This window comes from Oncorhynchus clarkii, chromosome 14 (assembly GCF_045791955.1).
Source record: "Oncorhynchus clarkii lewisi isolate Uvic-CL-2024 chromosome 14, UVic_Ocla_1.0, whole genome shotgun sequence".
NCBI classification, from domain to species: domain Eukaryota; kingdom Metazoa; phylum Chordata; class Actinopteri; order Salmoniformes; family Salmonidae; genus Oncorhynchus; species Oncorhynchus clarkii.
This window is the reverse complement of record NC_092160.1, coordinates 8,697,501-8,725,000: the sequence shown is the minus strand read 5'-3', so window position 1 is coordinate 8,725,000 and position 27,500 is coordinate 8,697,501. Positions and strand designations below refer to the sequence as shown.

Here is a 27,500-nt window from a genome sequence, read left to right as displayed (position 1 = left end):
CACACTGCTCTGGAGCTCCAGCTTTCTCACCCAATGAATGAGGTTTGAAAACACAATACGTACATCTCAGAGCCTTCTGCACCCGCCGCAGCTTCATGGCCGTCCGGTACGCTGAGAACTTGATGTTGTTTAGATCCGCTAATGAGGGAGGGAGGGAGGGAACAAGGGAGGGAGGGAGGGAAAAAATGAAAAAGAGAAGATCAGAGGATGAGGACAAGAGAGAAAACAAACCCCCTTTCTACCCCCTTCTACTCTTCCGTCCCTCTCTCTTGCTCACCTCTCTCTCTCTCTCTCTCTCTCTCTCTCTCTGTCTCTCTCCCTCTCTCCATCCTTCTCCCCTCCTACTGTCTTCCTCCAGATGAGACAGACCACCCCTCATCTGCCCTCATTCTCCCCACATGTAACAGTCCATCAGTGAGTCATTAGCAGGGGCCATGTTGCTACATAATTCCGCTACCTCCATCCCTGATAGCATCTCAACGTGTGTGTGTGTGTGTGTGGACAACCCCCCTGGCAGATCCCATTAATAATAGGAATCCGATGCCATTTAATCACAATTAATTTAAATGCAGGAAATAGCTAATCACAGAGCCGGGAAATTGGTCCCGCAGGTTAAGGAGACCAGTGTCGTCCATCTCGGGGGTGTCTGAAATACAGGGCCTTAAAGAGGTACGGGATGACGGTGGCGAGGCCCCTCTGGAGATGGCCGGTGAGGGCCAAGTGGAAAAAGCTCAGAGAGGGGAACTCTTTAATTGTCTCTGTCTTACCCAGTGCCTGGTACAGCTCCGTCATTTTTGGATGATCCCAGCATGTCGTCTGGCCCTGATGGCTGAGGGAGTTGAGGAAGGGAGAGGGGAGAGGGGAGAGGAGAGAGGTGGAGAGCAAAGGAGGACAGAGTTACAGGAGGAACGAGTAAAGTAGTTAGAGAAGAGGAAAAAGAAACAAAGAGCAAAGAGAAAGAAGAAGAATTTAGAGAGAGGGTGGGGGGGGCAGAGGATAGTGTAGAGAGGAGGAGGAATAGAGAGACAGGTACAGTGTAACAAGGGAGAAAGTAGACAGAGTTGTATCTAATTATGAGTTTATGAACCTGCAAAGCTCAGACACACAGCAACAACAAGGCAGTAGGACCAATGTTCCACTACGGTCACTCCTCACCCTTCACTGTGTACCAGCTGCTACTACTGCTTCACCCTACTGCTCTGACGGAGCTACGGCAACCATGTAAGCGGCTTCACACAGAGAGCTGCTACTGTCTCTACACTTCATTAAACAGACAACCTATCTGAGCACTCAACCCAAATCCCTGCCAGCAACTGCTACATGGAGCAGCGCAGCGCAGGAAAAGGAAAATATATAGGGGAGAAAAAGATAGCCAATAAATAAATGACGAGCACAGTGAAATAAATGAGCGAGCCCCGAGCAGGAAGTTTGCCAGGACCCCGGGGCCACTTCACCACCAGCGCTCATTATTACCTGTGTGAGACTGTTGGAATCGATTAGGTGCCCGACAGAGGGCCCATCAGATATTCCCCTCCAGTGGCACAATTACACAGCCCATAAGGAATTATCAGGCAGCACAGGGAGTGGGGGCTACTGGGGCTGGGGGGGGGGTGGCAAACGGGGCAGCAAAGAGGCCAAACGGGGCCCACCAGGGCTAACAGCAGTGATTAAGAAAATAAATAAACTCATTTGTAAAAGAGATACGCTGACAAAACACACTCACGCGTACAAGGCGCACACACTCACACTCACACACACACACACACACACACACACACACACACAGTACACATGTGCGCACACGTGTATGGATGGATGCACACACACCGACAACCCCCCACACACACACCTCAGAGCTGAAAGATAAACACAGCCCAACCAGGGAGGATGGAGGTTTGATGAATAAATAAGAGGTCGGGGAAGGGGCTTAACTCTGTTCAGTACTGTTCTCCGAGGGATACCTTAGTATGAATGTGTTCTCTCCAGGTAACTCAATACTGCCATCTCAAGCAAAGTGAATGTCTTTTCTCAACAACGACCTAAAGACCTTTTTTCTCCACACACTTTCGGACTGTCTGCACTCATGTCCCCCAGTTGGACTTAATGTACTACACATACACATACACATACATACACAGACCCCCCCCCACACACACACACACACACACACACACGCAGTTGGACTTACTTGATGTAGTAGGGCACTTTGTTTGGAGAGATGGCGCGTTCCCAGGGTATCTGCACTGAACCTGAAAGTGAGGAGGAAATCAATTGCTGAGGCACATCAAGCATGAAAAGCCATTTGCACATAACCACTGACCATGTTCATGTCCCAAATGGCACCCTACTCCCTATTTAGTGCATTTAGTGGACAACTTTTGACCAGGGCCCTATGGGTATAGTGCACTAAATAGGGGGAAAGGGTGCCATTTAGGGCATGACCTGCATCAACCCAGACCGTCTGTGAACATTCAGGCACCACAGAGGGAGAGCTGCATCACATAACAGGTGAGCTACAGTTGAATGAAGGGAAAAGCAGCCTTTTGTGTCCAGTCTCAGAGAGGATGAGGTTGTTTGCAAAGGCTAATGGGATATATGGGAGACGGAGGAGGAATATTGACAAGACCCATTCAATGTAGCATTTTAGCAGTAAACTACAGGGGTAAGCTAGCTGGGAATGGAATAGGCTAGACTGGAATGGCTGGGAAGTTAAGGGAGACACACACACAAGGACACCGTCACAATGAACACAGTGAGGCAGCTACACACACACACACACACACATTCCTGGCAGGGATAAAGAGATCAGCCCCAGAAGCATGACAGTGCTGACACAGCAGAGCTGGATGGGGGGGAATCGAGGACAGTAGGGGTTCCCTTTTACTACCACCACCATCACAGAGCAGCACGCACACACACACACACACACACACACACACACACACACACACACACACACACACACACACACACACACACACACACACACACACACACACTCACACGTGACTGAGCACAGACACACAATACTGCTGCTGTGACTCAGTGGGGGCTCAAGGTACAAAGCCTGCCCCCTCGTCACACGACCCAGGCAACACAGTCACACACACAGCCTCACACTGTGACCAACCATGTTCTAACCCCCCCCCCCCCCCCATCCGCATTTTCAACATCCCACCCCCATCCTGCCCCCAGCCACTATACAGGCATAGCACAGCGTGGCACAGAGCATCACAGCACCCGGCACCAGCTTCTAATGAATGTGGAGGGGCCTTTACTGGAGAGGAAGTGCTGGGATCCAGGACCAAAGTCTCTATGGGCATCCTGCAGCTGCTTCAGACGCTCTTCAATGGAGCCCTGCGAGGAGACATACATTTACATTACATTACACACACATACACACATTTACATGACATTGAATTATACACACAAACACACACACATTTACATTATACACAAACACGCACACAAACACACACGCAAACACAGCACGGGCAAAATTCAATTACATTTGATCAAAAGAATCAAAGAGAATAACGGAACCGTCTTTATCTCATCTCACACCCGCTACAAACACACACAGACATCTCCCTCCCTCCTCTTCTCCTCATCCTTCGTTTGGCAGTTAGATAGGGCTATGGGAAAAATGTAAACATTGACACACCTCCCCTGCCACCTTGCCACAGCCCTTTGAAGAGCATCGAGTAGGGAAAGACGACACTGAATCCACTCCGATCTGTTAGGCTCTTTTTACATGAGGACAGTCATTTCACAGTAAGCTGTGTATCGGAATGGAGGTGTGGGGGTGTGTGTCAACAAGCGAGAGGGATTTGAGTTCATGAAAATAAGGTGTGCCATTCATTGTCTCTGTACGGTGTGTTTTTGTCGATGTGGCTGTCCCAAAAGGGATTTGTTGAGGACTAATCCTGGTTTATTTACAAGGTATTCGATTCAGCATGTAAATCATTGTCAGAGGAAGTCGAAACAGCTCCACAAACAAAGGGCGCTAAATCCACTCACCAAGGCCGGCCCTGGCCTTTTGGGGCCCTAAGCGAGAATTGTTTGGGGGGCTCCCCTACCTCGTGGGTAAAACATTTTAGTGGCCCTCTTGTTGGCGTAGAGAAAAATGTATGTATTAAAGCTACAATTCTACACATTTTGCCAAGACTTACCATGTTAATGATATCGGAGTGAGAGTGACTAACAGAATCAATAGGGGACCCCTGGATACCTGCCGTGCGTGATTACTACAAATATAGATTGCTGGCTAGACTAATTTACCAATCTAAAAATTGTTAGCTGACATGCTAATTGAGTGACTGTCAGTGACTGACATAACAAGACAAAAACTACTGCACAGCCAAATAAAAAACATTGCACTGTGTGTATTCTACTATTCTAACTCTCAACAGTAAGTCGAGACCCAGACTGAATTCCTAAAAAAAAAATTATATACACTGAATGTACAAAACATTAGGATTACCTTGCTAATATTGACTAGCACCCCCCTTTTGACATCAGAACAGCATGAATTCATCAGGCATGGACGCTACAAGATCTCGAAAACGTTCCACAGGGATGCTGGCCCATGTTGACTCCAATGCTTCCCTCAGTTGTGTCAAGTTCACTGGATGTCCTTTTGGGTGTTTGGACCATTCTTGACACGCGCGGGAAACTGTTGAGCGTGAAAAACCCAGCAGCGTTGCAGTTCTTGACACACTCAAACCTTTGCGCCGAGCACCTGCTACCTACCATATCCAGTTCAAAGGCACTTTAATATTTTGTCTTGCCCATTCATCCATGTCTGAATTGTCTCAAGACTTAAAAATCCTTCTTTAACCCGTCTCCTCCCCTTCATCTACACTGTTTGAAGGTGACATCAATAAGGGATCACAGCTTTCACCTGGATTCACCTGGTCAGTCTATGTCATGGAAAGAGCAGGTGTTTCTAATGTTTTGTACACTCAGTGTATACACCACATGAACAAAAGTATGTGAACACCTGCTCGTCGAACATCTCATTCCAAAATAATGGGTATTAATATGGTGTTGATCCCCCCTTTGCTGCTATAACAGCCTCCACTCTTCTGGGAAGGCTTTCCACTACTAGATGTTGGAACATTGGTGCGGGGACTTGCTTCCATTCAGCAACAAGTGCATTAGTGAGGTCGGGCACTGATGTTGGGCGATTAGGACTGGCTTGCAGTCGGCGTTGCAATTCATACCAAAGGTGTTCGATGGGGTTGAGGTCAGGGCTCTGTGCAGGCCAGTCAAGTTCTTCCACACAGATCTCGACAAACCATTTATGGACCTCGCTTTGTGCACAGGGGCATTCTCATGTCGAAACAGGAAAGGGCCTTCCCCAAACTGTTACCACAAAGTTGGAAGCACAGAATCATCTAGAATGTCATTGTATACTGTAGCGTTTAGATTTCCCTTCATTGGAACTAAGGAGCCTGAACCATGAAAAATAGCCAGAGACCATTATTCCTCGTCCACCAAACTTTACAGTTGGCACTCTGCATTCGGGCAGGTAACGTTCTCCAGGCATCCGCCAAGCCAAGATTCGTCCGTCAGACTGCCAGATGGTGAAGCGTGATCCATCACTCCAGAGAACCCATTTCCACTGCTCCAGAATCCAATGGCGGCGAGCTTTATACTACTACAGCCTGACGCTTGGCATTGCACATGGAGATCTTAGGCTTATGTGGGGCTGCTCGGCCATGGACACCCATTTCATGAAGCTCCAGATGAACAGTTCTTGTGCTGACGTTGCTTCCAGAGGCAGTTTGGAACTTGGTAATGAGTGTTGCAACCGAGGACAGACCATTTTTATGCGCTTCAGCAGTCAGCAGTCCCATTCTGTGAGCTTGTGTGGCCTTCCACTTCGCGGCTGAGCCGTTGTTGCTCCTAGACGTCTCCACTTCACAATAACAGCACTTACAGTTGACCGGGGCAGCTCTAGCAGGGCTGGAATTTGAGGAATTGACTTGTTGCAACGAAGCCACGCTGAAAGTCACTGAGCTCTTCAGTAAGGAGATTGGATGGCTATGTACTCGTTTTTATACACCTGTCAGCAACGGGTGTGGCTGAAATAGCCGAATCCACTAATTTGATGGGTTGTCCACATACTTTTGTATATACAATTCCAGTCAAAAGCAGCCAACAAGCACTGTTTGGTAAAATACCAAATCCATATTATGGCAAGAACAGCTCAAATAAGCTAAGAGAAACGACAGTCCATCATTATTTTAAGACATGAAGGTCAGTCAATATGGCAAATGTCAAGAACTTTGAAAGTTTCTTCAAGTGCAGTCACAAAAACCATTAAGCACTATGATGAAACTGGCTCTCACGCCACAGGAAAGGAAGACCCAGAGTTACCTCTGCTGCAGAGGATAAGTTCATTAGGGTTACCAGCCTCAGAAATTGCAGCCCAAATAAATGCTTTACAGTGTTCAAGTAACAGACACATCTCAACATCAACTGTTCAGAGGAGACTGCATGAATCAGGCTTTCACGGTCCAATTGCTGCAAAGCAAAGAAACCATTACTAAAGGACACCAATAAGAAGAGACTTGCTTGGGCCAAGAAACATGAGCAATGGACATTAAACAGGTGAAAATGTGTCATTTGGTCTGTAGTCCAAATTTGAGATTTTTTGGTTCCAACCACTGTCTTTGTGAGACGCAGTGTGCGTGAATGGATTATCTCCGCATGTGTGGTACCCACTGTAACGCATGGAGTAGAAGGAGTTATGGTGTTGGTGTGCTTTGCTGGTGACACTGTCTGTGATTTATTTAGAATTCAAGGCACACTTAACCAGCATGGCTACCACAGCATTCTGCAGAGATGCGCCATCCCATCTGGTTTGAGCTTAGTGGGACTATCATTTGTATTTCAAAAGGACACTGACCCAGCACACCTCCAGGCTGTGTAAGGGGAGTGATGGAGTGCTGCCTCAGATGACCTGGCTTCCACACTCCCCCGACCCCATTGAGATGGTTTGGGATGAGTCGGACCACAGCGTGAAGGAAAAGCAGCCGACAACTGCTCAGCATATGTGGGAACTCCTTCAAGACTGTTGGATAAGCATTCCAGGTGAAGCTGGTTGAGAGAATGCCAAGAGTGTGTAAAACTGTCAACAAAACAAAGGGTGGCTATTTGATTTGTTTAACACGTATTTGGTTACTACATGATTCCATATGTGCTTTTTGATGTCTTCACTATTATTCTACAATGTAGAAAATAGTAAAAATCAAGAAAAACTCTTTAACGAGTGGGTGTTCTAAAACTTTTGACCAGTAGTATATATATAAATATATTTATCGTTTTTTGGGTCGGGGGCCCCTTAGTGCTGGGGGCGCTAAGCGGCCACTTATGTCACTTATGCCTGGAGCTGGCCCTGCCAATCACACTGAGAAAGAGAGTGAGATAGAACAAGGCACAGTTATCCCGAGGCACTTCAAGGACAAGCAAGCCCAACGAGCTGAGATGAGAAGTTAGCATTATGGAGAGGAAAACATTGCCATTGCTCAACATACACACGGCTGTGCACACTGGCTCGCCCAAATGAATAAGGCAGGATGCACTCAAGCCTACGCAGATTGCTTCAGACTAATTTGGAGCAGTTGGAATGCTGCAAGGAGATGTCGGTGCCAACTCTGCAGCGTACTACCATCTATCTCCACTACCGCTAGACTACTAGGCTAACGGAGGTTTGCAGCGGAATTACTAAATTATTCAAGACCAAAAATATTAGAGTATCAGCCTTAAAGAAAAATGCATTACGTCTGTGTCACAGCAGAGAGAGCAGCAGCAGCAACATATGATGTTATTCAAATGACAGGGATTTAGCATCACATTATTCAACAGGAGAATGAGGGGAAGAGGAGAGCGAGAGGGAGAGAGAGGGGGGCGGCGTTCAATAGGTTTCTGTGTTCTTACTTTGGCAACGGAAGACAGACTAATCACTGAATAGAATTATTGAATTGAGAGAGACAGTAAGAGAAAGGACAAGAGAGACAGAGCAAGAAAAGAGTAACATACAGGGAGCAGGGGAGAAAGAGCAACACACAAGGAGCAGGGGAGAAAGAGCAACACACAAGGAGCAGGAGAGAAAGAGCAACACACAAGGAGCAGGAGAGAAAGAGCAACACACAATGAGCAGGGGAGAAAGAGCAACACACAAGGAGCAGGAGAGAAAGAGTAACATACAGGGAGCAGGAGAGAAAGAGTAACACACAAGGAGCAGGCGAGAAAGAGCAACACACAAGGAGCAGGGGAGAAAGAGCAACACACAAGGAGCAGGAGAGAAAGAGCAACACACAAGGAGCAGGAGAGAAAGAGCAACACATAAGGAGCAGGGGAGAAAGAGCAACACACAAGGAGCAGGAGAGAAAGAGCAACACACAAGGAGCAGGGGAGAAAGAGCAACACACAAGGAGCAGGGGAGAAAGAGCAACACACAAGGAGCAGGGGAGAAAGAGCAACACACAAGGAGCAGGAGAGAAAGAGTAACACACAAGGAGCAGGAGAGAAAGAGTAACATACAGGGAGCAGGGGAGAAAGAGTAACACACAAGGAGCAGGGGAGAAAGAGCAACACACAAGGAGCAGGAGAGAAAGAGTAACATACAGGGAACAGGGGAGAAAGAGTAACACACAAGGAGCAGGAGAGAAAGAGCAACACACAAGGAGCAGGAGAGAAAGAGCAACACACAAGGAGCAGGAGAGAAAGAGTAACATACAGGGAGCAGGGGAGAAAGAGTAACACACAAGGAGCAGGAGAGAAAGAGCAACACACAAGGAGCAGGAGAGAAAGAGCAACACACAGGGAGCAGGGGAGAAAGAGCAACACACAAGGAGCAGGAGAGAAAGAGCAACATACAGGGAGCAAGGGAGAAAGAGTAACACACAAGGAGCAGGAGAGAAAGAGCAACACACAAGGAGCAGGAGAGAAAGAGCAACACACAAGGAGCAGAAGAGAAAGAACAACGCACAAGGAGCAGGAGAGAAAGAGTAACATACAGGGAGCAGGGGAGAAAGAGCAACACAAGGAGCAGGGGAGAAAGAGCAACACACAAGGAGCAGGAGAGAAAGAGCAACACACAAGGAGCAGGAGAGAAAGAGCAACATACAGGGAGCAGGGGAGAAAGAGCAACACAAGGAGCAGGGGAGAAAGAGCAACACACAAGGAGCAGGGGAGAAAGAGTAATACACAAGGAGCAGGAGAGAAAGAGCAACATACAGGGAGCAGAGGAGAAAGAGCAACACAGGGAGCAGAGGAGAAAGAGCAACACAGGGAGCAGAGGAGAAAGAGCAACACACAGGGAGCAGAGGAGAGAGAAAAGCCTTCTTTGCCTTCTTTGCTGATTCCTGTCATCCTCACCATTTTCCCCTCAGAACAATCCAATAGGTTTCACTCTGGAGACAAAAGGCATCATTTGTTGCATCCTCTCTAAAATGATGCAATCACAAGATTGGCTAGGGCAAAGCTGCAGCTAAGCCTAAACCCACAGACTGTTGTAGCCTCTCACTTTACTACTGAACCATACTGCAAGAAACTCGGTCAGAAACTCGATCAGATGGTATTTGATTTGGGATGGTTTTGATATAGATATTTGTACTGCACTGTTGAGGAGAGCTTGCAGGTAAGCCTTTCTTTTTTGTAAGATTTTATTTTTCTTCCAACACAAAAGCATAAATAGACAAAGACAATAGACAACTTAACATTTACGTACATTTCTACAGACGTTAATGACTTCCCACTTGCTCAGACACACACGTTCCCACATGTACACCTTGATTTGAGATGTCTTGTGAGATGACCACAGATGAAGTGAGCCATGGAAGACCAGGTTATTAAAGGGGGAGTGGTGGTATGGAGGTTGAAGAGATGTTGTGAGAAGGTTGAGGATGTGCAATTACCACAGATGTGAAGTGAAGTCAATCATTTAAAACGTTACCAGCAAGGGTATTATGGGGAGGTTGAAGGGATTCTGAGGCCATGTTGAGGTGATGTTGTGGGGAGGTTGAGGGGAGGTTTACGGGAAATTGTGAGGGTAGTTTGAAGAAAGATTGAGGGTAAAGTTAAGGTTTTCAGTTGAGATAATGTTATCGACTGGTTGGGTGGAAGTCAAGGTGATGCTGTGGAGAGGTTGTATGGACGGAAGGTGGCTGTGGGGAGATTGTGTGAAGGTTATGGGGAGGTTGAGGGAGGTGGTTGTGGGGAGGTTGTGGGAAGGTTATGGGGAGATTGAGGGAAGTGGTTGTGGGGAGGTTCAGGTCAAGTTACCAGCAGTAGTTTCCAGCGGCTGTTGAGGTGCTCCAGGGAGTGGGCGTTGTCCATGGACAAATGGACATCAGAAATGGCCAGCTCATGAGCCAGGTCATTGATGTGCTTCATGCCTTCCTTCACCTGAGTTAGCTCCTCCTTAAACAACTGGAGGTGGGAGAGAGGGAGGGAGAAGGAAGGAGAGAGATGTAGAAGGAGAAAAGAGAGGAAGGGGAAATGAGAGAAAAAGGAAGGTGAGGGAGAAAGAGAGCAAATAAGAAAGAGGGAAAGGGAGGAAATTGAGAGAAAATGAGAGAGGGAGAGGTTGAAAATAGAGAGAGAATTAGAGAGGGAGAGGGAGAAAATAGAGAATTAGAGAGGGAGAGGGAGGAAATTGAGAATTAGAGAGGGAGGAAATAGAGAATTAGAGAGGGAGAGGAAGGAAATAGAGAGTGAATTAGAGAGGGAGAGGGATGAATTAGATAGAGAGTTTTAGAGAGGGAGAGGAAGGAAATAGAGAGAGAATTAGAGAGGGAGGAAATAGAGAGAGAATTAGAGAGGGAGAGGAAGGAAATAGAGAGAGAATTAGAGAGGGAGGAAATAGAGAGTGAATTAGAGAGGGAGAGGAAGGAAATAGAGAGTGAATTAGAGAGGGAAAGGGAGGAAATAGAGAGAGAATTAGAGAGGGAGAGGCACATACACCTCACACACACACACACACATGGTAGGGTTTTCAACTCAGTAAATTATAGAAATCAATTGAAATTTGGTTCATAACATTCATCAAATAATAAAAAATTCACAATGCATGCCCAATTCCTTTCCCCAAGTTGACTGAGTTTAATGGCATTAGACTCACTCTGTTATATGGCTGTGTGGACTGTGGACCTAGTATTGGAGCTGCTGCCCGCACAAACACCATCACCAAGGGAGAGATACAACAGGGACCCTTCATGGCTTACGCAACTTAAGAGTCAGATCAACCCAGCCAAAACAGCACTAACGATCTAAGGGATGAGTGAGTGTGTGTGTGCGCACACAGTGCTGTAGTTATATCAAGTTAATGGTGTCTGTGCTGCAGCCTCATGACAAAAACATGAGATAAGAGAGAGAGAAAGAGAGACAGAGAAGAGAGAGAGAGAGAGAGAGAGAGAGAGAGAGAGCGTGCGTGCGTGCGTGTGTGCGTGTGTGTGTGTGTGTGTGTACACCACAGACAGACAAAGCCTGCTGGAATGCCTGCCCTGGAGACATAGAAAAAGGAGGAACATGTGCTGGCACTGACAGCAAGGCAAACATTGACATGATCATTGTGACTTAACAACTAAACAAATAACTGGCTGGGGATTCAACATCAGCCAATCAACTGAGGGAACTCTGTCATATCAACATGTCACTGGCTATTGACTCAATGCACTGCCTGCTGTTGTCGGCTTAGTTGGCTGTCCGTTTGGGAGAATGAATGTAGGAGAAAGATAGAAAGTAACACTTTCTCTGAAACAAATGAATTGTGTACATAAAGACACTGAAACACACTGAGTGTGACATTTACGGTGGCAAAGGAGCACAGACTTGTCGGAAGGAAAGGCTTACCATAAACCTCATAACAATCAGGCAAGGTAATTAAATTTGAAACTTTTCTGAAAAAAGCATGTTATAAGGAGGTTAATATTTAACGTTAGTTTATTCAACTAAATGAGGCACAGTTATCTTCTTACAACACACATCGTTGGGAAGAAAAGTTTCTATTTAGGGTTCATACAGCTAAATTATAATGAGGTTTACAGTATATTTTGCACAGGTCTGTGCCCTTTCAAATCAAGTCACAATTTATTTAAAGTGCATTTCGCGAAACAGCAAACCAGTAAACAGTAAAAGATGATATATTTAAGCCCCGGGGGGGTGTTGTATATGGCCAATACACCACGACTAAGGGCTGTTCTTACAAGACGCAATGTGGAATGTCTGGATACAGCCTGTACAGCCCTTTTCAGCCCTTATCCAGCCTTTTGTCTTTATTTTTACTATTTTCTACATTGTAGAATAATAGTGAAGATAACAACACTATGAAATAACACATATGGAATCATGTAGTAACCAGAAAAGTGTTAAACAAATCAAAATATATTTTAGATTTTAGATTCTTCAAAGTAGACACCCTTTGCCTTGATGACAGCTTTGCACACTCTTGGCATTCTCTCAACCAGCTTCATGAGGTTCTCACCTGGAATGCATTTCAATTAACAGGTGTGTCTTGTTAAAAGTAAATTTGTAGAATTTCTTCCTTCTTAATGCATTTGAGCCAATCAGTTGTGTTGTGACAAGGTAGGGGTGGTATACAGAATATAGCCCTATCTGGTAAAAGACCAAGTCCATATTATGGCAAGAACAGCTCAAATAAGCAAAGGGAAATGACAGTCCATCATAACTTTAAGACATGAAGGTCAGTCAATCCGGAACATTTGCGACTGCAACTTTCATCAAGCGCTATGATGAAACTGGCTCTCATGAGGACAGGCATAGCAAAGGAAGACCCAGAGTTACCTCTGCTGCAGAGGATAAGTTCATTACAGTTACCAGCCTCAGAAATTGCAGCCCAAATAAATGCTTTACAGAGTTCAAGTAACAGACACATCTCAACATCAACTGTTCAGAGGAGACTGCGTGAATCAGGCCTCCATGGTCGAATTGCTGCAAAGAAACCACTACTGAAGGACACCAATAAGAAGAAGAGACTTGCTTGGAACAAGAAACATGAGCAATGGACAATAGACAGGTGGAAATCTGTCCTTTGGTCTGATGAGTTCAATTTTTTAGTTCCAATCTTTGTGAGACGCAGAGTATGTGAATGGTTGAACTCCGCATGTGTGATTCCCACCGTGAAGCATGGAGGAGGAGGTGTGACGGCGTGGGGGTGCTTTGCTGGTGACACAGTCAGGATTTATTTAGAATTTAAGGACCACATAACCAGCATGGCTACCACAGCATTCTGCAGCGATATGCCATCCAATCTGGTTTGGGCTTAGTGGGACTATCATTTTTCTTTCAACAGGACAGTGACCAAAAGCACATCTCCAGGCTGTGTAAAGGTCTCCAATCACCTGACCTCAACCCATTTGCGATGATTTGGGATGAGTTGGACCGCAGAGTGAAGGAAAAGCAGCCAACAAGTGCTCAGCATCTGTGGGAACTCCTTCAAGACAGTTGGAAAAGCATTCCTCATGAAGCTGGTTGAGTGAATGCCAAGAGTGTGTAAAACTGTCAACAAAACAAAGGATGGCTACTTTGAAGAATTGCAAATATAAAAAATATTTTGATTTGTTAAACACGTTTTTGGTTACTAGATGATTCCATATGTGTTATGTCATAGTTTTGATGTCTTCATTATTATTCTACAATGTAGAAAATAGTTTTTAAAAAATAAGAAAAATCCTTGAATGAGTAGGTGTGTCTAAACTTTTGATTGGTACTGTATATATAATAATTACATTTTGCTTCTGCAAATACAGTGTCTTATAAGCCCATGTGGCACACACGTCCTGAAGATGCAAGACTTAACCACTAATAAGATCATAATAAATTAATTAAAAATCAAATCATGTCGCCCAGGAACACTGAGTCAATACTAACAGAAACAAAGCTAAGAGAGCAGAGGGATAGAGAGACAGATCTTCCATAATTACAGTGAAGTAACAGCCATCTAGCCAGCAGAGTGGAGGAGCCTCTTCACAGCTAACAGATTAGCGAGCGTAGCTAGAGGGAATCTTCTAGACAGTTTTCTTATCAATATCTTCACAGCATTGTCTCCATATCTAAGCAATAAAGATGGATCTATTCATGTTTCAGGCACTATTTAATCTGTGTCGATTCCACAGGTATTTTATATTTCAAATCACTTTGATTTGAGATCTGATATCTGCAGATTCTGTCTGGCCCTGGTGGTGAGGAGCACAGTACACATACACTCACTCACACACACACACAAGCACACGCACACCCAAACGCACACGCACACGCACAAACCCAGCTTTTATTTGAAGCAGACAGCTTGCTTAATATTTGAGACGCACACATACATGCTTACCTTGGTGGCATCGATGTGGTCCTGCAGTGAGTCGATGAAGAGGTCCCCTACAGGCTCCCATGCATCCCGGACCCCCTCAGCCTGTTCTAGGGCCACCGCCAGCTCCTCCATGGCTGCCTGGGTCTGCAGCAGGCGCTCCAGGGTCCGCTCCATGTGCCTTGGACACAGACAGAATACTTTAACTTCTACAGTTGTTTTATACATTGTCGTATGCAGTTTTACCACTAAAGCAAAACATCACCCTAATACCTGAGCAACACACCAACCCTAACCTTATTTCGGCCATAGTATTTTCCTTGATGCTGTCAAAATAAAGACCCAATGATATTTGAGTACAGGCACGGTAAAAACATCTCTAGCCAATCGAAAACCCAGAATCATGGGTGTATTGTAGCCCAGTGGAGTGGGCCTGTGCCGCATATCTGACCTGTGTCGGTCCACGCAGCGGGCAGTCAGCTTCTCCCACAGGTCACTGGCCACGTTGGCCTGCTTCCACACTGAACGACTCACGTTCAGGATCCGCTTCCTCGGAGACACTTCTGGAGGAGGAGGAGGGGATGAAGAGGGGGGAGCAGGAGAGCAGGGTGAGGGATTGGGTAGGCAGGCAAAGAGAGTGTAAGCCCCAATTGGTGCAAACATCAGTAGAAAGAAACAGTTGGATAGGAGAAACTGTGGGAAATATCTTGTTGGGGGCAGAGAAACAGGGAGAGTTCACCCCATCTTTTCCCCATGCGTGCCACCAGTGGTGGAGAGCAAGAGGATGTTGGTTGGGGGAGGGCGAGGAAGGGAGGGAAGGAGAGTGGGGGCAGAAACAGCCTAGCATGCTGCATTATTGATTTGACCAGATGGTGTGAACTGGGCTAATTGGTCCCGACCCAACTGCTCTCCCCAAACATACATTCTCTGATCCACTCTGATACAGCAGGACAGGTAGCTGCTAATCAGACCTAATGGTGGATACACAACTGCTGGAGATCAACTTACTGAACTCCCTATCTCTCTCTGTTCTCACTGCTCAGGTCTGGTTTTGGTGTGTGTGGCAGGGTGGCAGGGTGGGGTGGTATGGGGAGGATTGGCACCTACAGATGTAGGATCTTAATTTGATCACTCTTTTGTTGGTGACTCTTTTGTTGCAAACTTGGAGTGTATTCAGGTTTAAAATGGCTTCTAAAGTTTGTACTTTCCACTTTAAAATGTCCGACTTGATTTACCCTAACAAAAAATGCATCAACCGCTACAAAACATTTCCATCAATTATAATCCACATAATAATTAACATTTCCTGTTGCTGCAGGATTATTTTCCTCCTGTAGCAAACTAGCTCAAATTAAGATCCTGCATATGTAGGTTGTCATTTGACACGGTTTTGGGGTGGGTGGGCAGACCTTTTCCGTCGGGCAGCGTCTCCTCAGGCTCCTGGAAGGGGTGCTGTGCCAAGAAGGCCTGCGCAGACTCCAGCACAGAGTAGATGAACGGCCCCCGAGACTTGACATCCTCCATGAATACCTGGAGACAGACAGGACAGGAGCCCACAGAGACATGAAAGCATGGTTCAATCACATGCAAACAACATGCATAGGCTCGTTATAACACATACTGTACAATATACACACACACAGACATCAGTTTGCATACATGAACACACACAGTGAGGAGCAACTTGCAGAGGGCCACATAGGACTGCCTAGCTGTCAGTCTGTACTATATAGTCTCTGTGCTGAACTGTACTATATAGTCTCTGTGCTGTACATGCACATTATTCTGCTGCAGACCTAGATACCAACCCAGCTGCCTAGTGGAATTAATGACTCATAGGCTGTCCCATACGGCTCTGGTTAAACAGTAATACACTTTATAGGGAATAGGGTGCCATTTAGGACGTCACAGAGAATCCCGTGGGCCTATGGACCGGCAGTGTCAACCAGACTCTCTAGTCCTCAACAGCTAATCTCCATTCACCACTCAACTTATGCTAGGTAAAAACTTGAGCCTATATATTAGTACGTTATTAAACTAAAGAGAAATACACTGACTGTACAAAACTTTAAGAACATGACGTAGACTGACCAGGTGAATCCAGGTGATAGCTTTGATCCCTTATTGATGTCACCTGTTAAATCCACACAAGCAAGACAAATATTAAAGTGCCTTTGAACGGGGTATGGTAGTAGGTGCCAGGTGCACCGGTTTGAGTGTGTCAAGAACTCCAACGCTGCTGGGGTTTTCGCACTCAACAGTTTCCCGGGTGTATCAACAATTGTCCACCACCCAAAGGACATCCAGCCAACTTGACACAACTGTGGGAAGCATTGGAGTCAACATGGGCCAGCATCCCTGTGGAACGCGTTCGACACCTTGTAGAGTCTATGCCCTGACAAACTGAGGCTGCTCTGATGGCAAATGGGGGTGCAACTCAATATTTTATATATTTAGGCTAGTTACATTAACAGTAAGAAACGCAGTAAAACAAAAAGCGAATGGAGATCCAAATAGCCTACAGCCTACTACCGTGAGATACAGCCATGCACAGCTGTCTGTGTAAATGGACCTATAGGCCAGCATCAAACATGGAAAACCATGCCGCTTATGAGTACAGCAACACGTTGTGAAATGACCCAATGCACTTCTGTGGATCAAATTCGACCCACCTAATCAATTAAGCAACGCCAGCCCACCATAAACACGTTTCCGATACGTACAGTTCCATTTACACAACGAAAACCAAAAGGCTACCAAGAAACCCATAATAGAATGTATTTATTTCTATGATGAAACATACTGATATGTAGCTATACCCAGGGGCGTCATTTGGGTTCTTGCATTGGAATTATATTGAATTCTGCAGTCACCGAGTATTCCAGCCACTCTCTTCCTATGAACCAGTTGCTATTAAATGAACGTTTTTGGACAGAAAACCTGCGGCTAGGGTAGGATTCTAGGCTAACCTGGGCTGGCTCCTCTGTTCAGATATTGTCAGGAAGAGTTGGAGGTGGAGGAAGCTGTGGAGCCATTATCCTGGCGACGCTTGTGGAAGGGTAGGTAGGCTCTTGCACGCTGAGCTAGCTGGAGCTCGACATCATCATCGCTGCAGGGCTTGGCAGCGGCCTCGGTGGTTTGATACGGCTGTTGCTGCCAATCGCTCGCTTTCTCCTTTTGATTTTGTTTGGGTACCTTGGCGAAGCCAATTTTTGATATCCATCGTAGCAGTGGCAGATTAGCTGGTTTGAGCTAGTTAAATAGACTAAGGCTAATAACACTAACAATTTTTATAGCTAGCTAAGAAGCTAACTCTGTAGTCGTGGGGCGTCAGGAAAGCAAAGCAGCGTCAACTGTAAACTTGACTCCACCATTATAAATCAAAATAGAATATTACAGACGGAGGCATATCACGTTATTCACTTAGCCTACTACAAGAGTCATATCTAGGGATATGGCGGTCATGACATTTTGTCAGCTGGTGATTGTCAAGCAAATAACTGCGTTCTCACGGTAATTGACCGTTAATTAGCATAAACACATTTAGCATCTCCTGGCTTCCAAGCATAGCCTACAAGCTACTGATGTAGAACTTTGGAACATCTACATTTTAAAAAGTCTAATAAATCCATTTAATATAGCCAGTGGTGGAAAAAGTACCCAACTGTCATACTTGAGTAAAAGTAAAGATACCTCAAAGAAAAATTGCTCAGGTAAAAGTGAATGTCACCCAGTAAAATATTACTTGAGTAAAAGTTGAAAAGTATTTGGTTTTAAATATACTTAAGTATAAAAAGAAAATATAATTGCAAAAATATATTTAAGTATCAAAAGTAAAAGTATAAATAATTTCAAATTGCTTATATTAAGCAAACCAGACGGCACAATTATTATTATTTGTTTTAAGTACGGATAGCCAGGGGCAAACATAATTTACAAATGAAGCATTTGTGTTTAGTGAGTCCATCAGATCAGAGGCAGTAGCAATAATCATGTTGTCTTGACAAGTGCGTGAATTGGACCATTTTCCTTATGTGCTAAGTATTCAAAATGTAACGAGTATTTTGGGGTGTCAGGGAAAATGTATGGAGTAAAAAGTACATAATTTTCTTCAGGAATGTAGTGAAGTGAATGAAAAGTTGTCAAACATATAAATAGTAAAGTACAGATACCCCAAAAAACTAGTTAAGTAGTACTTTAAAGTATTTTTACTTACTAAGTTTACATACACCTTAGCCAAATACAGTTTTTTTCCACAATTCCTGACATTTAGTCCTAGTAAAAATTCCCTGTCTTAGGTCAGTTAGGATCACCACTTTATTTTAAGAATGTGAAATGTCAGAATAATAGTAAAGAGAATTATTTATTTCAGCTTTTATTTCTTTCATCACATTCCTAGTGGGACAGAAGTTTACATACACTCTTTAAATTGTTTAACCTGGGTCAAACGTTTTCGAGTAGCCTTCCACAAGCTTCACACAATAAGTTGGGTTAATTTTGGCCCATTCCTCCTGACAGAGCTGGTGTAACTGAGTCAGGTTTGTAGGCCTCCTTGCTCGCACACGCATTTTCAGTTCTGCACACAAATGTTCTATAGGATTGAGGTCAGGGCTTTGTGATGGCCACTCGAATACCTTGACTTTGTCCTTAAGCCATTTTGATGCTTGGGGAAGACCTATTTGCGACCAAGCTTTAATTTCCTGACTGATGTCTGATTTTCCACATGATGCCATCTATTTTGTGAAGTGCACCAGTCCCTCCTGCAGCAAAGCACCCCCACAACATGATGCTGCCACCCCCGTGCTTCACAGTTGGGATGATGTTCTTCGGCTTGAAAGCCTCCCCTTTTTTCCTCCAAATATAACAATGTTCATTATGGCCAAACAGTTCTATTTTTGTTTCATCAGACCAGAGGACATTTCTCCAAAAAGTACGATCTTTGTCCCAATATGCAGTTGCAAACCGTAGTCTGGCTTTTTTATGGCGGTTTTGGAGCAGTGGCTTCTTCCTTACTGAGTTGCCTTTCAGGTTATGTCGATATAGGACTCGTTTGACTGTGGATATAAATAATTTTGTACCGGTTCCTCCAGCATCTTCACAAGGTCCTTTGCTGTTGTTCTGGGATTAATTTGCACTTTTCGCACCAAAGTACGTTCATCTTTAGGAGACAGAACATGTCTCCTTCCTGAGCGGTATGACGGCTGTGTGGTTCCATGGTGTTTGGTAAGACAAGAGGCGGCAGACTATGTATTTTTGTAAATAACAGCTGGTGCACAATATCTAAGGAAGTCTCGATCTATTCCTCTCCTGAGGTAGAATATATCATGATAAGCTGTATACCACACTATCTACCTGGAGAGTTTTCATCTGTATTTTTCGTAGCTGTTTACGTACCACTACAGTCAGAGGCTGGCACTAAGACAGCATTGAACAAGCTGTATTCCGCCATAAGCAAACAAGAAGGAGTGCTCACCCAGAGGCGGCACTCCTAGTAGCCGGGGAATTTCATGCAGGGAAACTTAAATCCGTTTGACCAAATGTCTACCAGCATATTAAACATGTAACTAGAGGGGAAATACCCTGGACACTTTTTTGGTTACTACATGATTCCATATGTGTTATTTCATAGTTTTGATGTCCTCACTATTATTCTACAAAAAAAATAAAAAATAAAGAAAAACCCTGGATTGAGTAGGTGTGTCCAAACTTTTGACTGGTACTGTATGTCTAGATGTTTAATGCATTCTAAGACTGCACGATGCAACTCTAATGACGATTTGAAAAGAGTTGAATGAAGGGCTTGAACTTTGAGAAAATGGCGCCGGAGGAGATGGCCGCCGTCTTACGGTCTCCTAACCAATTGTGCTATTATGTGGGTTTTTTTTTGCAATATTTGTAAATTATTTTGTACTAATGTTTCTACAACCGTATCTTACGGCAGAAAAGAGCTTCTAGATATCAGGAGAGCGATCAGTCACCTCGGGTTAGACAAAGATTTTTTCAACAACAACAACAACAGCAGCAGCAAGCAGGACTCACACGATATTCTCCAAACACCCCACAGGGCAGACATCCCAATTATTCGCAAAAGGAAGCTACTCAGAGGACAAAGAGCCGGATGCCTCGTCCGGACCCGCAGAAGACAACTAGGAAACTGCCGTTACCATAAATATTACTCGCCAACATGCAATCATTGGACAATAAACTAGACGTGGTACGATCACGAATATCCTATCAACGGGACATGAAAAACTGTAATATCCTATGTTTCACGGAATCGTGGCTGAATGACGACATGGATATTCAGCTAGCGGGATACACGCTGCATCAGCAGGATAGAACAGCACACTCCGGTAAGACCAGGGGGAGCGCTCTGTGTATATTTGTAAACAACAGATGGTCACGAAATCTAAGGAAGTCTCTAGATTTTGCTCGCCTGAAGTAGAGTATATTATGATAAATTGCAGGCCACACAACTTGCCTAGAGAGTTCTCAGCTATACTTTTTGTGGCTGTTTATTTACCACCACATACAGTTGCCGGCACTAAGACCGCACTCAGTCAGCTGTATAAGGAAATAAGCAAACAGGAAACCACTCACCCAGAGGCGGCGATCCTAGTGGCTTTAATGCAGGGAAACTTAAATCAGTTCTACCAAATCTCTATCAACATGTTAAATGTGCAACCAGAGGGAAAACAATTCTAGATCACCTGTACTCCACACACAGAGATGCGTACAGAGCTCTCCCCTGCCCTCCATTTGGTAAATCCGGTAAACTCTTTCCTCCTGATTCCTGCGTACAAGCAAAAACTAATGCAGGAAGCACCAGTGACTCGGTCTATAAAACAAATGGTCAGATGAAGCAGATGCTAAACTACAGGACTATTTTGCTATCACAGACTGGAACATGTTCCGGGATTCTTCCGATGACATTGAGGAATACACCACATCAGTCACTGGCTTTATCAATAAGTTCATTGAGGACGTCGTCCCCACAGTGACTGTACGTACATACCCCAACCAGAAGCCATGGATTACAGGCAACATTCGCACTGAGCTAAAGGGTAGAGCTGCCGCTTTCAAGGTGCGGGACTCTAACCCGGAAGCTTACAAGAAATCCCGCTATGCCCTGCGACGAACCATCAAACAGGCAAAGCGTCAATACAGGGCTAAGATTGAATCATTCTCTACCGGCTCCGACGCTTGTCGGATGTGGCAGGGCTTGCAAACTATTACAGACTACAAAGGGAAGCACAGCCGCGAGCTGCCATGTGACACGAGCATACCAGACGAGTTAAATCACTTCTATGCTCGCTTCGAGGCAAGCAATATTGAGGCAAGCATGAGAGCATCAGCTGTTCCGGACGACTGTGTGATCAAGCTCTCCGTAGCCGACGTGAGTAAGGTCTTTAAACAGGTCAACATTCACAAGGCTGTGGGGCCAGATGGATTACCAGGACGTGTGCTCTGGGCATGCGCTGACCAACTGGCAGGTGTCTTCACTGACATTTTCAACATGTCCCTGATTGAGTCTGTAATACCAACATGCTTCAAGCAGACCACCATAGTCCATGTGCCCAAGAACACTAAGGCAACCTGCCTAAATGACTACAGACGCATGGCACTCACGTCCATAGCCATGAAGTGCTTTGAAAGGTTGGTGATGGCTCACATCAACACCATTATCCCAGAAACCCACTCCAATTTGCATACCGCCCAAAAGATCGACAGATGATACAATCTCTATAGCACTCCACACTGCCCTTTCCCACCTGGACAAAAGGAACACCTATGTAGAATGCTATTCATTGACTACAGCTCAGCGTTCAACACCATAGTACCATCAAAGCGCATCACTAAGCTAAGGAACCTGGGAGTAAACACATCTGCAACTGGATCCTGGACTTCCTGACGGGCCGCCCCCAGGTGGTGAGGGTAGGTAGAAACACATCTGCCACGCTGATCCTGAACACTGGAGATCCCCAGGGGTGCGTGCTCAGTCCCCTCCTGTACTCCCTGTTCACCCACGACTGCATGGCCAGGCACGACTCCAACACCATCATTAAGTTTGCTGACGACACAACAGTGGTAGGCCTGAACACCGACAATGACGAGCCTATAGGGAGGAGGTCAGAGACCTGGCCGGGTGGTGCCAGAATAACAACCTATCCCTCAACGTAACCAAGACTAAGGAGATGATTGTGGACTACAGGAAAAGGAGCACCGAGCACGTCCCCATTCTCATCGACGGGGCTGTAGTGGAGCAGGTTGAGGGCTTCAAATTCCTTGGTGTCAACAACAAACTAGAATAGTCCAAACACACCAAGACAGTCATGAAGAGGGCACGACAAAGCCTATTCCCCCTCAGGAAACTAAAAAGATTTGGCATGGTCCTGAGATCCTCAAAAGGTTCTACAGCTGCAACATCGAGAGCACCCTGACCAGTTGCATCACTGCCTGGTACGGCAATTGCTCAGCCTCCGACCGCAAGGCACTTCAGAGGGTAGTGTGTACGGCCTAGTAGATCACTGGGGCAAAGCTGCCTGCCATCCAGGACCTCTATACCAGGTGGTGTCAGAGGAAGGCCCTGAAAATTGTCAAAGACCCCAGCCACCCCAGTCATAGACTGTTCTCTCTACTACGGCATGGCAAGCGGTACCGGAGTGCCAAGTCTAGGACAAAAAGGCTTCTCAACAGTTTTTACCCCCAAGCCATAAGACTCCTGAACAGGTAACCAAATGGTTACCCGGACTATCCCCCCCCCCCCCCAACCCCTGTTTTACACTGCTGCTACTCTCTGTTTATCTTATATGCATAGTCACTTTAACTATTCATGTACATACTACCTCAATTGGCCCGACCAACCAGTGCTCCCACACATTGGCTAACCGGGCTATCTGAATTGAGTCCCACCACCCGTCAACCCCCTCTTTTTACGCTACTTAAATGCATAGTCACTTTAACCATACCCACATGTACTGTACATACTACCTCAATAAGCCTGACTAACCGGTGTCTGTACATAGCCTTGCTACTCTTATTTTCAAATGTCTTTTTACTGTTGTTTTATTTCTTTACTTACCTACTAACACACACACACACGCACGCACGCACACACGCACACACACACACACACACACACACACACACACACACACACACACACACACACACATACTTTTCTTTCTCCGCACTATTGGTTAGAGCCTGTAAGTAAGCATACCTGTTGTATTCAGCGCACGTGACAAATAAACTGTGATTTGATTTGTTTCTTGTCCAGGTTGCACACACTTCATCAGTCTCTCATTCACAATTAGATAAGCACTTGATAATATTCTCACCAGACCTCGAATTTCTCAGCAGCTTCCCCCTTGTGTGGCTGTAATGCCCCCTAGAAAACCCATGCCTTTTGCAGCCTAAGTGGCCATTGTTCCCTTGGAATTAATATAATAATTATAATTCCCTTCTCTCTGTCATGCTCCAAAACACCTCTCACTCACATGGCGCTCTCAGATATCTAAATTCTTATTAGCCAATGTCCATCACATGATCGGGCCCTTCTGAGACGTATCTCAGCTAAGATGTAGGCTACAAGTGAAGACAGATGCAATTGCGAGCCTCCCTCTCATTGAATTCCAAGGCGCATATTGAAGATGTTAGAATAACTGTCTACATTTAGCCTACTTTCGTCAGCCAACAAGATGAGTAGGCCTAACGAACAGCAAAAGCACTAGCCTATGTCAATCTACTATCCCCCATAGTACAAAAGTTGACCTATTATATTGGTCAACTTGTCCTTCTGTGCAATAAATAAATATTGCAAACATACTCTTGGATAGTTGTGGGATGCGATAGATCCCAAATTAATACAACCACTAGCATAAAAAAGCAATGAGCCTGATGCAACAGGTCAGAACGTTTAGCTTAAAATGTTGATCAACTATTAGGCTGTTTCTTCACATTATAAGCGCAAAAAAATCACACACGGCAGTAGGCTTTGAGCGTGAATGTTCCAAAATGCAATAAATTAGCGGGAAAACACCGTTCTCAAAAGTTAACACAGATGTGATTATGCTTGTAATGCTTTATTATGAAGGTGCATTTATTTGGTGAAAATTATCTTCCCCAAATTTGACATTTGTTTGCCAGTGAAAGGCGCTGCATGGTCAATCCAACATCTGCATTGGCATGTAGCATTTACGATGATATGGCCTCTGCAGAAGTCTGGGCAATCATACTTTTTCCGCTTTACAGAGTAGCGCAGAGCTGTTGTGAAGAAAGTTGTCAAGGAAGTGAGTTTGTGTTTATACAGGACCTAGCGCCCTCACCTACCGTCAACCAATCATGTCAATGCGGAGCAATACTGAGCCCTACGCAAAATTACAAAATTTGAGAGGCACACGACAATGCGGTACGGAGCTCAATTTGGCCTCTGCGTGCGTCCGGGTGCTCCGCAATTACATCACGCCATCCATACACCGCCTCCGACCACATTTTCGGATCAAGCATAAATTGTCTCTTAGGCACTACACCGGTTGTAAAGCAGATTAATGTGCTTAATTTTAAGAAGTTATTTGTCCACTTTAGTTGTGACACAAACCTTATCAAAACATATAGGTCTATGGGCTAGGCTACATGAGGTGTGCGACTAGGATTTGAAAAAGTTTTTAAAAAAGCATTCTCTGTTTCTTGCCTTACTGAACACGCTGGGCATTATTATTGATAATACATCATTGATGACCATCGTTGATAGGCTAAAATAATCACCAGACTATTCTTAATTTAGTGTTGTCTTACATATACTAAATAATATGTTTGAAATTAGTTTTGATTTAGAATGGACCATTATAATGCACCTATCTCAGAACAGGGGTGCGGAAAAGTATGTCATCTATGCACTTAAATAGCGAATGGAAGACGCTTTTCCCGTGGTTCATTTTCATACCAGCCAGGCAGGCTATACTCCGGTTGTAAAGCAAAGAAATGACCTTAATATTAGGAAAGCTGATAAATAAATATAGTAGGCCTAGTCTATAGAAAGCTAATGGCATCCTCCTCTTTTTAATAGAGGTAATCAAAACTCTGTTTTCTCACACAATTGCATAGCCTATAGAAATGTTGCGCAACATGAGCTCATGGGCTCTCATGAAGTGATTGATTTTATTTTTGAAAACATTTGCATTGATGTCAGAGTGATTAGAGGGACAATAGAGTGCTGAGTACCAGGCAGTTAGCAAGTTTGGTAGGCTACTAATGACCATCAGCAGCATCAGAGCTTGAAGCCTAATTACGCGACTAAACGGTCACGTGGAATTTGAATGTGGTCATGACTGCCGGTGCGGCGGTAATATGGTCACTGTAACAGCCCTATTCATTGCTAACCACCTCAGTGGCTTTCCATAGCTCCCCTACACACATCGCAGCTAGCACTGTCCATTGTGCTGACACAGTGCAGAGAAGATTTAGATTTTGCGGCAACGTGTCACTTAATCTTTTTTTTTTTTTGCGATTTTTATAAAGGGACATAAAACTAAAACTGAGGGGGCACACATTTCAACTGAGCCCCCTTTTGCTCCCTCGTGGAGCTGGGACAGGGTTTCCCCTGTGGTGAGCGGCGCAGTGGCGACTTTCTTTCAGTGGCTATTAAACCCCATGACTGCAGCCAGTCACTCCCTGATAACACCAGCCTCCCTCCTCACTGACGGAATTAAATACGGAGCCCCACTGAACTGGCATATATACCACTGATGCTTAGCAAACATGCAGAAATGTGTTCTGTGCAGGAGCTGTGGTTTCTGATAAGATTTCCTGGTGAGGTTACTAAGGAAACTCAGATTTTAACCCGCTTGTTTCGTTTTTTTCTGAGTGAGCGGTTGTTACCCAGGGTGGGATTGCGGGTTTACTTCCCTCCCTTAGGCCTCCGCTGCGTTAAAACTTTAATTCCAGCTAAATTTCACACTGAGGGGTGCCGTCTTTGGCTGAAGGAACATTAAATATAAAGACTTCAGATCCAATTAGGCTACATTATGCATGATGGAGGAGGAAGAGTCAGAGAAGGAAATGGTTTCATTGCCCCCTCCAAACATGTTGACGGTCCCCTATTTATTTCTGGGGCCCCCAGAGACGCCATTACACTGAACTTTCTCAGAACACATGGCACTTGTAACGTCAGGGAAGGGGGTTTGACTCCAGGGACCACCCATTCGTAAAATGTATGTACACATGACTGTAAGTCGCTTTCGATAAAAGCGTCTGCTAAATGGCATATATTAATATAATTATTTTTAGGTTCATTATTACTTCATCCTCCTCTCTTTTCACTGGATGAATAGATTATGCACTACACACACACCTATAGAACACTACACACACACTTATAGAACACTACACACACACACACACACACTTATAGAACACTACACACACACTTATAGAACACTAAACACACACACCTATAGAACACTACACACACTTATAGAACACTACACACCCACTTATTGAACACTTAACACACACACCTATAGAACACTACACACACACTTATTGAACACTAAACACACACACCTATAGAACACTACACACACACTTATAGAACACTACACACACACACACACACACACTTATAGAACACTACACACACACCTATAGAACACTACACATACACTTATAGAACACTACACACACACACACTTATAGAACACTACACACACACTTATAGAACACTACACACACACACACACACACACACACACACACACACACACACACACACACACACACACTTATAGAACACTACACACACACAAACACTTATAGAACACTAAACACACACACTTGTAGAACACTACACACACACACTTATAGAACACTACACACACACTTATAGAACACTACACACACACACACACACACACACACACACACACACACACACACACTTATAGAACACTACACACACACACACACTTATAGAACACTAAACACACACACTTGTAGAACACTACACACACACACTTATAGAACACTACACACACACTTATAGAACAATACACACACACTTATAGAACACTACACACACACACACACACACACACACACAAACACACTTATAGAACACTACACACACACACAAACTTATAGAACACTAAACACACACACTTGTAGAACA

At 44.8% G+C, this 27,500-nt stretch overlaps 1 protein-coding gene across 1 annotated transcript in view; it reads right to left on the bottom strand.

Annotated features, from left to right (window-relative positions):
• The window catches only part of LOC139365951 (dystrophin-related protein 2-like), a 94,869-nt gene that overhangs the window by 44,737 nt on the left and 22,632 nt on the right, over nt 1–27,500 (bottom strand). The window contains exons 3-10 of the mRNA XM_071103014.1: nt 15,742–15,862; nt 14,784–14,895; nt 14,357–14,513; nt 10,297–10,443; nt 3,279–3,357; nt 2,189–2,249; nt 768–829; nt 64–138 (exon numbers count right to left, since the gene is read on the bottom strand). Of these exons, the coding sequence (XP_070959115.1) occupies nt 64–138; nt 768–829; nt 2,189–2,249; nt 3,279–3,357; nt 10,297–10,443; nt 14,357–14,513; nt 14,784–14,895; nt 15,742–15,862 (814 nt within the window). The remainder of the gene's footprint in view (nt 1–63; nt 139–767; nt 830–2,188; nt 2,250–3,278; nt 3,358–10,296; nt 10,444–14,356; nt 14,514–14,783; nt 14,896–15,741; nt 15,863–27,500) is intronic.